An 18655-nucleotide genomic window follows, 5' to 3' on the forward strand; every position below is an offset into this window, starting at 1 on the left:
GAAATGCATCATGGGGTAATCAAACCTGCTCATCTTTTATAGCATCAGTCATGTATTTGATCAATACTCAGTGAAAACAAACCAAGACTCACCATCTCATTATCTCACTAATACATCTCAAGCCCTGAAACCAAGATGTGCTCTGACAATGATAATTGCACCAATGAGCAGTATCATAACTTCACAATACTGACATGTCACTTGCCAAGGACAAAACAGTCGGGACAATAGCCCAGACCCTGTGTGTACTTTACAGTGACTTTTCCCCACTGTTTATTAGGCTTCAAATCAACAAGAATCTTTTTCTTCCAGTTTTGGAGAAAATGCATACATGAGAATATGAAAATGGTTAAAAATCACACAACATCCCTAAATCACTTTATAATGGGAAACAAAATTGCATACAAATTTCCATTAGTTGATTAATGTGACTGTGCACTGAGGCAGAAAAAATAAATTTTCCAAAGACTTTTAAGGAATTTAGTTTAGGGATTTAAATTATATTTCTCCTCTTTCTCTGGAACTTGCTTCTCTAGGCTTGCTTGGGCTAGCAGCAAATTTAGACAATAATCTTGAGGCCATGGAGTGTAAGGACTGGAGGCTGTCCTTTAAACCCAAAACACTAAGTCTCATGCACACATCAGCACTTTAAGGATGAAATAGTCTACAAAATAGCCAGCCCCTTGCAGCAGCAGAAGTCTTCACTTCTCAGATTATATTATTTCCCTAGTATACTGCTACTTCTGGGTCCCACCAGTGCTGTGGGGTGTCCTGTATGCTGTAAATATATGTTGCTATGATTGATTGATAAATAAAATGTTGTTTGGCCAGTAGTCAGGCAGGAAGGATAGCGTAGGCAGGACAAGAGGAGGAGAATTCTGGGAGGTGGAAGGTTGAGGCAGAGAGATGCTGCGAGCCGCTGCCATGAAAAGCAAGATGTAAAGTACCAGTGAGCTATACAAGCCACGTGGCAACTTATAGACAAATAGATATGGATTAATTTAAGATATAAGAACTACATAGCAAGAAGCCTGAGCCATTAGGCCAAACAGTTTAAATAATATAAGCGTCTGTGTGTTTATTTTATAAGTGGGCTGTGGGACTGCGGGGATTGGCAGGACCCAAAGAGAAACTCTCCAGCTACACACCAGGGACTGGGAGGAGATGATTTAACAGACTCAACCTCAGTAAATACAAAGGTTGAAATGTTAATTTTTACATAGAACTTTAGACCCACTTACAGGTTATATTAATACAGACTCCATGGGAAACAGACAGTTTCTCATGTAACTAACTGGGTACTCTAAGAGTATCTATGACCATGTATGGTCGACCACGTATATATGTTTACAAAGGTTTAAGTAGACCTTATCTGGAATTTCCAGTTCTTGTCTGATTTAACTGAACATCTGTTGCAGCTATGTTAAAGCCCAATTAATCTACACAGTGTTCAAAAACACAGAAAGGCCAGAGGTCTCCTAAGTAATGTTTGCAAGTCATCATTTAAGTCACAACAATGTAAGTAAAATGATGAGGTATGTGCTGAGAAAAAAAATCAATCCAGAAGCAGAGGTCAGCAGATGTGGGGCTAGTTCTCCTACATACTTACACAGCCATAGATGCTGATGGGGTAGTAGTGACAGCGATAGCAGGTCCTCTTTACGGGTCCCAAGAACTGTACTGAGCACTTCACCCCTAGTAACAAACTGAAGTTTAAAATTGTCTCAGCAAGGACTAGTCCCATCAATCTCTCTGCTGCTGAGGAACTGAGGAGTCCCCCAGCTGAAGTGATTCACTAGGTGGTGACACTGGGCTGGGGGGAGTTTCTCACACATGGCTGCCTGGCTTCAAGAGCGCTCTTAACCAAGGCCTGGCACTAGTCTGCTGCTTCACATTTTAATCTCTCCGAATGTGAGTTTGAAAATTCTTGACAGAATTCAAGATTTTAGGTGAATTATTTTATACTACATTATTATTATTTTTATTAATGATTCATCATCATCATTATTATTCATTATCTACTTGCCCAATCACAGAGCCACATGCTCTGCTAACAAACAATTAAACCCTGAGTGGGATTTGTTTTCCTGGAAGCATGCCATAGTGCTGTTTCACATATTACCTATCGCTTTCTAGAAACACCCTTTATGTTTTTGTTTTGTGTATGTGTGTGTGTGTGTGGGGGGGGTTCTAATGCATTGTTCAGCAAAGTGGCCTGCTGTAATAAAAAATTAAAAACAAACAAACATTTACTGTCGCATCCAAGAGTTGGAAAGCTAAAACTTTTGTCATTAGGCGAAAGCTGTTCTTGTTCCCTCAACCTGAAGTTTCTTTCTCTGCTAACTGCGAATGTAATTCTCAAATGTCAAGTGCTTCAATATCAACTCCTCCATGTGTCTGTCTCTGATAGGCAACTGCCCAGGGAAAATTAACCCTGTCCTACCATCTACCTTAATTCTATACAGACCCAGTTCCAAGAAGTTTTAATAATCCGACAGATGCATGTGTACTGTATCACACAATAAAAAGGTTCTTGGGAAATCTGGAATGAAAGCTGAATCTATAGAAACACAGGTGCTCCAATGGCAAAATGAGTTAGCCTGTGCTACTTTTATAAAACCCCAGGCATCTAAAGTGACAGCAGGATGATGCTGGAGTGGCGGCAGGGACTAGAGACAGGGAACCCCTTGCAGTGCAGATGAAATAATCTGTGATGATTTTGGAAATCACAGTGGAAGCAGGGAGACAATAGGGTGGAAAGGGAGACACGCATTTGAGAGACATGCATTTAAGAGACATGCGCAAAGAACTCAGCAGACAGGAAAGACATTCCCAAAAGGGTGAGAGGCAGGGAGGTATGTGTGTGTGCAACCCGGATTTAGAGACTGCCTTGGCTTACTGCCTCAGTCCTGGGGTTTGAGATGATGGTGGGAATTCATCTCAGAGGTTAAAGACACTTCAGACTCTAATGAAAATTGGCCAATGTAATATTTTAAGTCTTTAATAATTTCCCGAGTAATAAAAAAAGGTATTTCAAGCCAGGCGGTGGTGGTGCACACCTTTAATCCCAGCACTCGGGAGGCAGAGGCAGGGGAATCTCTGTGAGTTCGAGGCCAGCCTGGTGTCCAAAGCGACTTCCAGGAAAGGCGCAAAGCTACACAGAGAAACCCTGTCTCAAGAAAACAAAACAAAACAAAACAAAAAACAAAAACAAAACAACAACAACAACAAAACGTATTTCAGTCACGCATAAATAAAAGTTTGAGCAGAAGTGTGGTTGTGAAAGTCACCTGTAGAGGTGTGTGAAGACCCAAGAACAAGGGTAGGTCTTCAAAGGGCAGTTTATAGAGTTAGTTTCAAAGAATTATTTACCATTGTCAAAATGCATTAAGAAAAAAAAAAGAGAGAGAGAGAGAGAGAGGACTGAGCAAGCCTTGAACAGGTGCCCAAAGAGATGTTTTGTGAGTCTGTTCATTTAGGACAGTCAGCAGAAAAATAAACATGCCAATGATGCACACCTTCAGGAAGGGGTATGCCTCACACTCACAGCTTTAGTTAGATTTATGGTTACCAGGAAGAACAGAAACGTGATACATTCTGGGGTTAAACTTTCTTTTCTACAAGAAAATTTAAAAGCCTTATTTTTATGTAGGCCATGAAAAAATAATTGTACCAAATCTCACACACATCTGTAACAACAAAGAAACTGGCATTCATTTCTACATTTTTGCTACTTGGAGGAGGTTAAGAATGGTTTGAAGGTGAAGAATGTTTTGTTTGTTTTAACTGACAGTAAACTCTTACAACAATCCCAAATAAAAGGGGTGTGGCTGAGGAGCTGGCTGGTTGAAAAATACTAGGTAGGGCTAAGTGAAGTACATGGTAGTGATTATATACAAGGGGGTTATTACAAATTATAAAATATGCCAAGCAGTGTTGGTACACGCCTTTAATCCCAGCACTTGGGAGGCAGATCTCTGTGAGTTCAAGGCCAGATTGGTCTACAGAGGGAGTTCCAGGACAACCAGAGCTGTTACACAGAGAAACTCTATCTCTAAAAAACAAAAAACAGAATAATAATAATAATAATAATAATAATAATAATAATAATAATAATAAATAAAATAAAAAATACAAAATAAAAGGGAAAACAGATAATTATTTGTAAGATTATTATGGTCATAGTAATCACACATTGTTCTGCAGAATATAAACACTGACTTTGTTTAAAATGAGCCATGCATCCTTTTCATCTATTGCAGAGGCTTCTTCTTCATGGATTCTAAGGGAATCTGTCACTTTATCAAGACACTTAGAAGTCGTACCTGGTGGTGCTAAACTGGTTATTTTCTCCCGAACTTCTTAGTAATGTATGTATGAGTTGACATTTGGAAAAGTTCCAGGGAGGAGGCTCCTTAGAAATAGTAGCCCAACCCACCCACTACCTCAAAATGTAACTGAGGGCAGAATCTCCAGGGTCCTGTTACACAAGCAGGCTTAGAGCTGACAGGGATGCTCTACGAGCAGAGAGGCATTTACATTTCATTTCTGTCTCTGTATCTAGAATATATATTACATCTTGTCAGTTGATTCCAATGTGCAAAATGGTTTATGTGAAAATTAAAACTTTAATGGTCATGAGAAGACCTGGATCACACACATAGACTTTAAACTGACTTAAATCCAACACATGTCATTGTCTTGTTGCTTTTGCAAGCCTGACTGATGCAGAGGCATAGACCCAAAGTTGGTAAGGGTCTCACATAATGCAATATCTGTTCCTTTAGATCTGTACATGAAAGAGAAGACTGAGAAAGCACATTTGTCAAAAGCACAAAAGCCAAATATGCTATTTCAGTTTGCAATGCTTTGTAAAGAATTTTACAGAGCCTGGGAGTGTAACCATAGAGCAGTGTTTTTTATTACACATTGTAGCTCCCAAGTGGTTCTTTATAAGGGTTTATCTTCTGGTTATTTATCATTAGGTATTACTATTGTGTAATAAGGATAATAATACTAAATATATTCTAATAAGTTAATAATCTGATGAAAGCAGATTCATCTCTGTGTACCAAAAATCTTGAAAAAAATGGAAAATTAATGGAGGCCAGTTATGAATGAGAAAAGATTTAAAACTAAATCTAAAAATGCAGCAATCAGTACCTGGGTCATACTGACTCATGATGATGTCTCACAATTGCAGACTTGTCCTTGTTACTGGGGTCTACATGGCTGCCTGTAAACTTGGTCCCTATTTCTTATGATCTATCTTCTATATGTCATCTCTCAATTTTAGTAGCACTCAACCTTGTTGGTCTCACAAACCAGTTGTGCCCTTAAACATCACTGCAGACCTCTCACAGCTTTTACTGATATGGATTAAATGCAGTGGTATTTGGTGGAATATTTAAAACAGAAGATTAGTAAGCCAATAGTTCCTGCTGTTATAGCATGGATATCAGTACATGCCCTGTGGTCTCAGAAAAATGCCTCTGAACTGTCATGTGGGAGAAAAAAAAATCGATTGATCTCTTAGCATTGTGAAGACCATTTGACTTTGAGGGTTCTCTGTAAGAGTCTCAACACACACCACTTCCCTCCAAGAGTTCCCAAGTACACTTTAAGAGATCTTCATGTTTGCAGCTGGGGTATCAGTACCTCTCCATGTGAGAAGATATGTCCTAAGAAATAGGGACACAGTTCACCAAGTAGCCATGTAGATCCCAAGGCTTTCTATCTTGTTGAGTCTAGACTTGGTTTCCTCCGTGATAGACAACAAAGAAAACACATGATTCCCTTTCCCTTAACCATGGCTTTCATGTGTTGAACTAGTTTGAGTCATATGTTTCATTTTTATTACTATTATTTCTATCTTTCCTATAGGTGTTCCTTTCTGGAATTATGAAAAGTCACTCCACAAAATGTCCCCCACTTTTAATACTATGAATCACATGAATATATGGCGTTGCGTTTTACAGCATTTTAATAACTTGATGTCTCAAAGGTTCTCATGTGAATTGAGCATTCTAATAACACAATGAAAAGGACAGACTGTAGAGCCACAGTGAATAATGCGTTTGCAGTAACCACATTGTATACATTGTATTTGGGTCCTGTCTGCTCTGAGTGAAATTCTATACATGATATATTCTTGATATTTTATTATGCAACGATTTGAAAGCTCAGAATTATATACATTAAAAAAATTCATATATGAGCTCTCATGAGCTTCCCACTGAATGGGAGAATTATCCACAATATAGTAGAGCTCACATTCATTAGTACACTAAATAAAGAAATAATCATTCTTTTAAAATACATTAAACAACTTAACTTCTGGTTAACTTATATGTCATTTTTCTCCCAAGCTGTCCTTTAATTTCTGTATTTGTCCAGCTTTAGTTTTGATTTTGACTGACAGTATTTTATTTTATTAGTTACTGGCTGAGATATCATCACTCTTATCTCTCATATCTGTTTGTATCTCCAAGGATGCATGAGTTAAATAAAGTTCTTGATCCATGTTCATTCAGGCCAAGCCATGCAGGACACCGAGAAGCTAATGGCTCCTAGAATCTCCAGTAAATTGTTCTTGTTGGTCATATGTTCTGTTTCATTTAACTAAAGCTACAGTCTCTGAAGCCATCCTCCTACCGACTCAGTGACACATTTGTATGAGCAAACGGCAGGGTGGCAAAGGCTGTTCACATTTTACATACTGTTCAGGACAGTGTGTTTAAAAAATAGAGTTGGAAAATATTTGCAACTATCCGATCACAAATGAGCATAGCTGGGCAGTTACTGCTCATCATGGCATTCGGAAGACAAGGTGACTATGATTTAACATTTACTTTTAATTAGTCATAGGGTAGAAAAATAACTAAAGCTTTAAATATAACAAATCAAGTACCACATGCTCAGGTATTGAAATAGCTTTTTATTTAATATTTTTTTCCAAGTTGATTTAGATTTATTTAGTGTTGTTTTAGTCCCCTCTGAGTGGAGATTAGGAGACTCAAGGGCAGGATGCCAGGTTCAATTTAGCATTAGATAGTTCACAGCTATTCTAGCTAATGAAGCCATTGATTGAATAATCACAAGGGACTCCCCAAATCTGATGTGCTTTCGCTAATTAGATGGATGTATCCAAGAGCGCTACATATCTATGTGCTGTTTCTAGACCAAAAGCGTCCACATCAGATACTATTATACTACACAGTAGAAAGCTCTGCTGGCTAAACTTCTGATTTCCACACTCATTCCTTTCAATTACTCCATTGACAAGGAGGCCTGGCACTTGTTGGATCTGGCAGAAGGGGGTGGGAGATCTAGGAAAGGAGCAAGGAGATTTGGTTTACCAGTACTACATTCTTGCTGCCTGACTCTGTTTCTACCAGTTCTAGCAAGTTCCAAGGGTGGAGGTCCAAGGGTGGTGACAGCTTCTGTCAGTTTGCTGCTAATTCCTGGGAGTTCCAGCATGTGCTGTCTGCTCCTTTAATCTTGCCTATCTCTTTGTAAATAGCCTGTTAATTAAATTGCTTTTCCTTAAACTTCTTTGAATAGAATCTTTATCATATCTGACCCCTAACTGATAGACAGATAGGGAACAACTGACATTTTAATGTTCAGATACTTTCAATATTTGACATCAGTGATATATTGATATTCCAAATTATAGTTATGTATACAATATTTTCATTTTTCCCTATATTTTATACAGTGAGTTTAGTCTTAAAGTGTTTCTGAAATTGTTAAGGACAAATTTCTTTCCTGAGTAACAATATTCCCCACATACATGGCTGTTGCTCAGAATCCTTTGGCACAAAAGTTTGGTGCTGCCTTTATCATTTGGCACTTAAAAATGTGTGTGTGTGTGTCTGTGTGTGTGTGTATTATTTTAATGGCCTAAATTAGAAAACAGCCAAAAAGCAATGAACAGAGGACAAATAAGTTAATATATTTTTACAATGTAACTCGACTTAGTACTGAAAAAGTTAACTACTGTTTTGCCACAAAATGGACAAATTTCACAGTTGCAATGCAAAGCAGAGACTGTGATTGCGCTTGTATGGAACCCACAAAGCAAAGGTCTGAAGAGCAGCTGCCTTGCTGGAAGGCAGTTGGCTTTAGGAGAAAATCTTAGCTATCCCTAATCAGACTACTCAGTACATTATAGTAAGTACATAATCCTCCTTAAAACACAGAGCAAGTACAAAACGTCTCTGCAGTAACTGGAGTGTTTAACTGCTCTGTAAGACATAAAAGTAAAGGGTTGTGCCATTCGTGCATGACTTTTGAGCACACACTTCAAGAGAAGGAAAGCATTTGCTAGACATTCTTTTACCGACTTTTAAATGTATGGAAGCTTCTCCACAGAGAAGGCAAGTGTTCTTTCATGACAATAAAATAAAATAAAATATCATGCATATTTACTTTTTCGATGATTTCCTTTTGTTGTTTTATTTCTGAAACACTTTTTTTTTTTACCATTTACATCTTTCTTGTTGCTATTTATTTAGCTTGTTTTAAGTTATTTTAATTGTGTGTGTATTTTGTATGTCTCTGAGTGAGAATGTGTACGTGTGTGAAGGTTCCTATGGAGTCCAGGACACAGAATCAGATCCCCTAATACTAGAGTCAGAGTTGGTTGTAAGCTGCCTGACAGGGTGCTGAGAGACGAACTCAATCCTCTGCAAAAGCTGCATGTACACTAAACCACTTAGCCACCTCTCCAGCCCTTGTTTGGCTCTTCTTAAGATTTCCCAAAAATAATTACAACATTCCTCTATTTTTTAATAATAAAGTTTAGATTTCCACCGAATACAAGTTTTGTTATAAAATATTCTTGTTTTGTGTTGTAAGCAGTGCATAACTTTCTCATCAGAGTCAAAGCTTCCCAGAAGTATATTTCCTAGTTATGATTCCATGCATTAATATTTTATGTTTTTAATTTTTTGTGAATTATCACTAGTGAATGTGAACTTCTTATTTGTTGTCTTTGTTTCTGATCCTTCATGTCAAAATATCCTAATTAGATATTTTTATAATCATATGATAAAAGTTGGAAATATATTCAATATATTGATTTTTAAAATATTTTCTTACTTGCTATTTATTGAGATGGAAACTTATATAATCCAGGCTGGCCTCACACTCATTCTGCAGTTTTGACTTTCTGATTCTCCTGTCTCCATACACCAAGTACTGAGATTCAGATATGCACCATCCTTGGGGATTGAAGCATAGTCTCTCTGCATGCTACATAAACAGTCTACCAACGGAACCACTTCCACAGCCTCTGTTGATCAACCATAAGGTCTGCTTTTCTTTTACTCTTTCTTTTATTTTCCTTTTAGCACTCTATCTAAGTGTGTACTGAAAAGGTCAAATGAATACTTTTTATTTATTTCTTTATTTTTGAGATTATAATGACATCATTTACCCTTTCCCTTGCATCCCTCCAACCCCTCTCATATACCTCTCCTTGTTCCTTCAAATCCATGGCCTGTTTTTTTTTCATTAATTATCATTACATGCACACATGCACACCTATATATTCTGAAATATAACCTGCTCAGTCTGTATACTGTTACCTGCATGTATGTTTTCAGGGATCATTTAGTTTTGAGTGTTTGTCTTAACACCAGACTCTGTGCTGTTCTATTCCTTCCCTTTATAGTCCCATGCTCATCACATCTTTATAAGGGAAAACAGCTTTGATACCCCACTGCTCTCCTTAAAATCTTGACTAGGACTTCAGCATTAGTTTCTATTCTACCTTACAGTGTGCTTCATTTAACTCTGCACCCACAGCAATTGCTGGCCTAACTGTGTCTAGTCCTTTAATTTCTATTTATTTCATTGATCTTGTTTTGTATAAAGCTAATATAACAGTTTTATTTTGTTTACTGCATGTCTGGATTACTGATGTTTTTAGAAGACAATTCAGTGTGCTTATAGAAAGAGTGAGGTTGGTAAAATGGGCTAATATCTTCTGGTTTAATCTGCTTGCCTCTTATTTTTCTCTTTCATTTATTTATCTTTTCTCTACTTTCTATTATTAAAGGTTAACCCTTTCCCAAAACTAAAAATCAAATATGCTACTACATTCTATGAAAAGGAGACATCTACTTTTATGCTCCCCTCTGAGCAAGAAAACATACTGTGCTGTATGCTGCTTTTTATACTCTGTAATAAGGTGTATATATTTCAAATATTAGTTAAACAAAATTTGATACCATAACTCCATTAAAAGCAGTGGCAACTGTACATTTTAAAATGTAAGTATGGAGACCGGGTATAATGCCAACTCTGCATCTTATTTTATGAGTATAAATGGGGGAATTTTGCTTTGAACATGTCTGGGTAAGCACAATGATTATCTAAAATAATAGTGGTATTAAATATACTACAGAGAAATGGTACTATAGGGAAATAATATGTAAATTAAATTATTTTAAAAACAACTATGGTATCTTACTCTTACATTTTTCCTTTTTTATGACAAACCTTGATATGCAGTCAACAAAATTGAATTTAATTTAAATGTTTTAAAATGCTTCATTGAATTTTTTAATGCTGGCATTACCAAGATAACGTGTTTTAATAGTGTGATAGCATTATTTGTGAAATTTTGCTCAAATAAGTCCACAGAACTTTATTAAGAAAGGGTCCACTCCAATGCCTGCACTCTTTATTTCTAAGTTTCTACCTTTCTAGGTGAAAAACATAACTACATACATGTAAATCTTTAAATACTATAGAAATAATACAATTTAAATATAGAAATGTAAATTTGTTGCATATTGCTTTGGCACAGTACAGAGTAGTTAAAATTGATTATATCATGTGGAAAACTTATCTTGTTATACAATTGGGGTCATGAAGATCTCTGCCAGCAATGATCCATACATGTGATGGTTAATGTTAAGGCAGTGGTGGCATTGGTTAATCAAACACATATGAGTTCATAAACTATGTTTGTCTAGAAGTTGAAACTTCGGTGAAAATCTTAGATTCTAACTGCTGACCTGGAGACTTTGTAACCTAAATGGTGAGGAGGGAATTGTTGAGAGTGAAGAAAGATAGAGATATTATGAAACTTTTATTGCATATGGCTCCTGGGGTGGTCTGAATGAGAAATGTCTCCATATCTGACATTTGTTTCCCAGTTGGTGGCACTCTTCGGGGAGGCTCAGGACAGGGAGACTTCAGGAAGGAATTAAGTCACTGGGGCAGGCCTTGAGAGTGTATACCCTGTCCCACTCCCAGTTTGCCCTCTGTTTCCTGGTGTGATACAAAATGGGATCAGAGAGCTACCCACTCTGCCTGCCTGCTGCCATGCTCTCCTCCCCCATTATGGACCACCGTTACGCAACTCTAATCCAAAATAAACTTCAATATGTTGCCTTCGGTCATGGTGATTTATCACAACAACAATAAGCAACTAGCATAACCTGTGATGATGTTATGTTTTAAAGAGTCATAGTACTCTTATTTTGGTTAGCTCCCTTTTATGGGGGTTGCTGAGATTGGGAACATGGCTCAGTTTGTAGAGAGCTTGCCTAGTATGAACTTTGTGTTTCATCCTCAGCACTTCATAAGCAGGGTGTGGAGATACACGCCTGTAATCCCAGCATCCCGGAGATGGAGGAGTTAGGATCAGAGGTTCAAGGTCATCCTTCGCTCCATACATAGTGAGTGAGAAGAGAGTCTGGGCCATAAGAGACTGTCTTAAGAGAAAAAGAAATGCCAAGACACAAAACCCAGTGGGGCTGCCGTTCGACCTACTCTCACTTGTGGAGTAATCCTGCGGGTCAAGTATTCCTGACTCCTGCAGAGAGCGAATACAGGAGTCCACCAGCTCAAGGCCTGTTGTAAGTTCATCTTCGATGTCTTTTTGACCATCTGTAAGGAGATATAAAGCAGTAAACATGATAGGGTAATACTAAAGCTCTAAGTCAGTCTTCAACCAGTGGGTCGTGAACCCTTTGGGGGACCAAATGGCTTTTTCATGGTGGTTGCATGTTATCTGCATGTCAGATATTTACATGACAGAAGCAAAATTACAGTTATGAAGTAGCAACCAAATAGTTTTATGGTTGTGGGTCACCACACCATGAGCAACTGTATTAAAGGGATACAGCAATAGGAAGGTTGAGAAACACTACTTTAGGTTATTATTTAACAATCAAATACTACATCTATTAGACAACACCTTTGCAAGCCTTGACATCAAGCAGAGAAGTAAAAGTTAATCAAGTATGTGTATTCTTGGAGAAGATTCAGTTATCAGAAAATTAAGAGAAGTTAGGCCCTTCACTCTAAATCAGGAACTATCATAACTTCACTTAATTCTCACTGTCCTGTTTTTTTCCCAATTAACTTTTAGAAACCTAAAGTTTATAAGAAAATTAATCACTAGAGGTCCATCAAGTGGCCCATACTTTACCTTGTGTCTGCCAATGAAACTGCTCCCCTGCTGAACTGCAAGAGAAAGAACACATAGCTGTAATGAACTGATTAGCAAAGAAAAGATTCTAAACACAAGATACACCCGGACCTCAGAGTAAGCTGGCTGCCTGGAACTTGCCTGAAGTCTTCACAAAGGAAAAGGGTCTCATTGAGATAGAATCTTAATTTTAATGCATTTGATGTATATCCTTTTTTGATTCACAGGTAAGATCATGCTATCAATGGATATTATTCAGTAATTTTTATAAAGATAGCTCTTTTCCCCCCCACAAATCCAATCCATTAAGCAATAGCTTATGGATAAATCAGTTTTACTCAGTTTTAGTTATTTTATAATACAAGCCTGCATAGTATTAGACATTGTAATGTAGCCTAATAAAGAAATATATATCCCCTTTTTATTAAAAACAAGATAACCTTTTGCCTTTACTTAAACATTTCCTATGAATTCTTTCTTTCCAGTTGATTGTTGTGGCTTAAACAATGTGACTTAAAAATAATAATGTATTACCACCAACTAAACATAGATTTTGAACATTCTCTTCTAAACATATATCTTATAAAAATGATCCAGCTAGGAGTTGTTTCTCTCTCTCTCTCTCTCTCTCTCTCTCTCTCTCTCTCTCTCTCTCTCTCTGTCTCTCTCTCTCTCTCTGTCTCTCTGTCTCTCTCTCTCCCCCTACCTATCTGCCTGCCTACCTATATATCTATGATATGCCAGTGACATTTCAGAGTATGCCTGCATACATGACTGATTTATTTTGCATGATTTATTAATTATAAAACAGATAAATACATTTGAAATTTTTGGTTGTGAACAACTTCCATTGTACATTCTTCTAATGGTGCCACCATTTTCTGTCAATAACTGACAAGAAATGGTGCTATCAGTGACAGGTACCATTTTGACAATGGTTTTCTACACGTATGTCACCAGATCTTTGCCTTGATCAAGCAGCTTCTATGAATGGTTCATCAGTCCCTTAGCAGTAAGTGGATTTCAGACCCTTAATTTGTACCTTAGAGGCAGCCTCTGAATACGTTTATGTGGGAAAGGGGAATTCTGGTATAAATCAGCACTCAGAAAAGCCATGATTGATGTAAATGAGAACAAGAATGGTCCCTTTAGAAACGAATGACTATTACAGGGTGTCTTGCTTCTGAGCCAATTCATATTAGCAAAATGGAAAAGATTTTTACAGTGCTAAGAGCTAAAGACAGATCTGACACATGAAAAGGTAACTACAAATTCATTTCCATGAAACTCTTACATGCATTAAAGATATATAACATTATACAAAAGCTATTTCTAACTGCAAAGTTCAACTCTTACCATAGGAATGTAATACACAAGTCAATATTTTTAAAATGATAAGGAAGGCAGTTTCCCTTAGTAGGTATCATAGAATATAAGGCTGTAACATATTAAAATTCAAGAATCACCATGATATATCTTAACCACAGCCATCACAGCTATCCTATTCCTTTAAGAATACTATTTATCAAGTATTTGCTATCATGATCCTAATATTACACATCAATATCATTGGACATTTTCAGAAACTGCTCTAGAACTTGGGCATATTGATTCTGAGTAACTCTAAGTGCATATTATTTGTGTCATAATCATCTGTAGCACTTCTTAAATGTATAAGAGAAGTCTCACCAGAAACCTAAAAGCTCAGAAAATATGTAGGCTTGGCTGAGTGTCTGCTGTAACAATAGGATCTTACAGTCCTTATGTGCTATGAATGTTAGAATCATTAGGTAAGACATTCATTGTCAGTTTACTGCTGATCCAAGCTCTGTTATTCTGCATCTTAAGGCTGGACAAACTTTCAAGGTGGCATAACCTTCCAAGTGTGTATGCCATCAATTTATATAGGAATAGAAAACATTTTCATACTGTAGTGGGCTGAATACTGGCTTTCTCCAAAATAAACTCTAGATCAAAATCTTGAAACTTGTGCCTAAGTTATTTGAACAGAGGGTTTTGTGGATGTAATATCAGTTAGCTGTCTTCAGTCAGGTATTCCACAGGAGGGATTTAAATGGAATATCCTTATAAGAGATTGCAGACAACCCACACAGACATGGGGATGGCCAGGTAAAGATGGGGGTGAGGACTGGGGTGACTTGGACACAGTCAGTGGAAGTCACACAATCAGGAAGAGGTTTGGGGGGAAGAATTTCCTCTTCCATTTTGTAAGGAACTGTCACCCAGCTGACACAGTGACTTCAAACTTCTGGCCTCTAAAACTGTGAGAACAAATCTGTGTTGTTTTAAGCTAGCAGATGTGGTAATTAAATGGTAGCCTTAGATAACTCTAATATTAATGTTTTTCCCTGACACAATGAAACAATTGCTACTATCTTCATACTACAGCAGGCTGAAAGCAATCTAGGTGTTTGGTACTAAGACCTACTATACAGCAGGTCCTTTTCTCAACACACTTTTTTTTTTCTTCCTTTTAACAGCAGAACACAGTGATGTTAAGGAATGTGACCACATAGCTACTAAGAGTCTCGTCAAGGCTTTGAACTAACTTGCACAACACCACAATGCAAACACCTCCTCCACAATTCAAAGTCACTCTCTGGGGTGTGGGAGATGGATACATCTTAAGCTTCCTTGTGTCTAAGGCAGTGCAAGTAAGTGAACGACCCCTTGGGGTCCTCAGTGTCCTGTTCTCTCCCTGTGGGACACTAAGATCACATTGCCCAGGCCCATTATATGTAGACTGGGTTACACAAAGCCCCAAGAGAAGAAGAAGAGGGTGTTTCCTGCTCAAGCACAGAGGGCAGGCATGAGTTCTCTGAACTTTCTATCAGCTTATGCCCTGTGTTTGGATGGGTCCTTAAGAACGGACACGTCTGCCAGCATACACAGAAGACAGGTAAGAAATAAGGTGTCATGGTGTGGGAGGTGGAAGGTTGGTTCTGTAGAATTCACATCACACTTAACTAGCAGAGAAATGTGCCATTGTTGGTGTTCACAGGCAGATCTTCCTTCTTTACTTCCTCCTCTCAGGGGATGGAGCTGGAGGGAAGTAGCCCAAGGCAATCCCTGCACAGAGAAGGTGGAGTCCCTGCTTCTGCTCATTTTGGGGGTTTGTCTGTTCCTCTACAATAATAGGTGAATCACTTTATAACATCATATTGCCACATAGTTATTCTTTGGTTCATCTCTTTCTAAAGCGCTTTGGTTTTATGATGCCACAGAAATGAGAAGGAATATTTTATTATTATTATTGTTACAATAGAAAAAACACACTATTGATGGCAATATAGAAATGTCCTCTCAGAACAAAGTCCTATTCCTTTGGGGCAGACAGAAAGCATTAATCATTTCAGTGGCTTCCTTGACTTCTTCCCCACAGTTAAAATGCATTAGCAGTAAGACTGATCACAGAGTGCAGACATCCCTGGAGGAACCGGTTTGGATTTTGTTTCCTTAAGTGCTTACTTTCCTTCCTCTGCTCCGGGATTCTATGCAATTCCATGTTTTACATGCTTGATTCCTTCCCTTAAGAAGTGCTATAAGGTGGATACATCTTAAAAAAAAAAAAAAAAACCAAGAAAACGAAAAGTCTAACTATTCTTTAAATGATCAAGGACCAGGCCTGTGTCTCAGATATTCTCATATCCAGGATTAGGGATTACCTGCAGTAAATGTTCTCAATTACATAAGGAAGTTTAGTACAATGGAAAAAAAAATCCATTTGTAGAAAGACGTAATTCATTTTCCCCTTCACGTCATATGTGAGGGAAGTGATGGAAACATTTCTGTAAAACATTAAAGTAGGGGCTGTTTGAACATTTCTAGTTAGCAACCAATAGCTTCCATGTTCTGCAGGTATGAAAGATGTGTGTGGCAAGACTAATTTAGACGGGAGAATCACCCTGAGCCCCCTGCAAAGTGGTTCCCACCACTGCCTTTTCTGATGACCATCTCACCCACCTTCGGGCCATTTCTAATAAAGAATACATACGAAAGCTCGGAGCTTTTCTTAAGGTCAGGAAAAGACACCGAGCAAACCATTACCACTGATACTTTCTCTCTGATGGACCTGCTCACATATATTTTCTTTTGTGACTTTCAGAGGCCTGAAGCATCCGTCTCCACCCTGAACCATGTAGGGCATTATTGCTCCCAAATTCTTTCAAAATGAAATAAAGGTACAGAACTGTGAGGCTTTTGTTAAGTTTGCTTTGAAGCTGAGCACAGCACCTAAAACATAGGCCAGGGAAAAGCTATTGTAAAATAAATTGCTTCCAAACTAAGGTTTGATTCTACCCTACAGGAGCAAAGATGCTCATATTGATGACATCCGTATGTCTTGACTCTGGCTCTAACATAAAAGAGCTTTTAGTAGTTAATTTTGCATCCAATACCTCACACTAGTAGGCAGTGATTGTGAAATAAAATGACCTTAGTCAAAAGTCTTAGATCCTGTGGGAATGATATGTGTACTGTAAAAATGACAAGAAATCGGTCTGTTTGATGTGTGGTACTTTGCTATAGGCCACTGCTGCCTTTTGCTATGTGTGTTCTGTTTCCTAGTCTACTGTGGTAAGTATCTTTCTTCCCTTTGGTTGCTGCCTGTGGCTTCTGTCTCCAAAATAGCCCTAGCTGAACATCACAGCGACAGCCTTCTCCATGCAAATGACGTGTTGATTTTTTTCTTATATCACAAATCTTTCTGCCTTGATTATTACAGCAAAATACATACTTTTATGGCTACTATAAACATTTTCATAGGACTACAAAGGCTTCTGTTAGGAGCACCAAGCTAAACTAGGACATCACATGTGCAGTACTGGGCTGGGTAGTCCCCCAAACCTGACTCTGTGGAGCGGGAGCCCAGCTCTGACAGATTCAGTTCACAATACGGTAGGCAAGACATGAACTTGGAAGGAGAAATTGTGAGTATTCCATCAGTTCCTTTATTTCAGGTGTTTAAATGTGTGCTGATGAGGGGCTTAGAACACCTAAGAAGTATGCAAGGGCTTAAAATTACTTATAAATTATAGCTGGCTATGACTATGATCATTTATTATAAATTACTGATGTCAATGTCAGTAATTATAAGTTGATTGATTATGGCTTACTCTACCTTTTTTCTTTGTGGTACATGGAAGTTGGCTGTGGGAAGGTCTAAATGGAGAAATGTGAACAGCCAGTATGAGAAAAGGCCATGGACAGTGATTTCTACACCTTTACTGTTGGTCACAACAGGTCCTGAGAAGATGCTGCAACAAAGATTACACATTTTCTTGGTGAGTACCCTTTTGTAGCTTTGAGGATACAGGAGGGAGACATCATCAGATCCCCTTGACTTTCACTATTTGTTGCTACTTGAATGTTCTCAAAGGCTCATGTGTTAAAGGCATGGTCCCAAGGGGGACATTATGGAAGGACTGTGGCATTCTTGAGAGATGGGTTTTTTTCTTTTTAAGTCATTGAGGATGACCCCAAACAGGGATTGCAGGGCTCTGGCCTCTTCCTCTCTTTTGTTTGATTAGTTTGCCCAGCCACATGTTCTCACTGCAATGAGCTCAGTGATAAATTCAACCAATCACTGACAGAAAACTGCAAAATTGGGTGCCCAAAAACCATTTGAATCTCTGTACATTAGTTATCTTGGGTATTTTGTTTCAGTGATAAAAAGTGGATTTACCTAAGTGCTAATGGAGTAGGGTCATCTACAGTCAAGTATACAGAGCTGGGAGGTACCAAGTCAAGAGTGCCATTCAAGGAGTTTGTGGACAAGTCCATGGGGTCTTCAGTATGCTAGCTGTCTAACTGGCACGGATGCCTCATTGGAAAGACAGGGATATCTTTATCATAGGGACTTCTGAAAATGAAGAATGTAAAGAACTTAAACCCACAGAACAGTAATGGGAACACAGAATTTGGCATCATGAGGGAAGTCATGAATAGACTCCCAAGGAACAAACGCTTGGAAAAGAACAGCCAATTCACAAAACAAAATGAGCTTCCATGGGATAGTCACACAGAATTCAACTTGTCTTTGCTTGGGGACAGATAAATATTACCACACGAGTATGTCACAGGTTATGCAGAATTTATGCTGCCTTTCACCAAAACTAAATAGAGACTGAAATGGGGGAGTATGATTTAAAAGGAAAGGTAGCTTGCTTTCAAACTGTGAGTTTC

At 38.1% G+C, this 18655-nt stretch overlaps 1 protein-coding gene across 8 annotated transcripts in view; it reads right to left on the reverse strand.

Annotated features, from left to right (window-relative positions):
* Positions 1-18655, reverse strand: part of Ctnnd2 (catenin delta 2) — an 863700-nt gene that overhangs the window by 402663 nt on the left and 442382 nt on the right. For all 8 annotated transcript variants that reach the window (XM_052743025.1, XM_052743021.1, XM_052743024.1 and 5 more), the window contains 2 exons: positions 12452-12486; positions 11791-11907 (listed from right to left, as the gene is read on the reverse strand). In XM_052743025.1, coding sequence (XP_052598985.1) covers positions 11791-11907; positions 12452-12486 — 152 coding nt within the window. The remainder of the gene's footprint in view (positions 1-11790; positions 11908-12451; positions 12487-18655) is intronic.

Source organism: Peromyscus californicus, unplaced genomic scaffold (genome assembly GCF_007827085.1).
Source record: "Peromyscus californicus insignis strain IS unplaced genomic scaffold, ASM782708v3 Scaffold_18__1_contigs__length_77618521, whole genome shotgun sequence".
NCBI classification, from domain to species: Eukaryota; Metazoa; Chordata; class Mammalia; order Rodentia; family Cricetidae; genus Peromyscus; species Peromyscus californicus.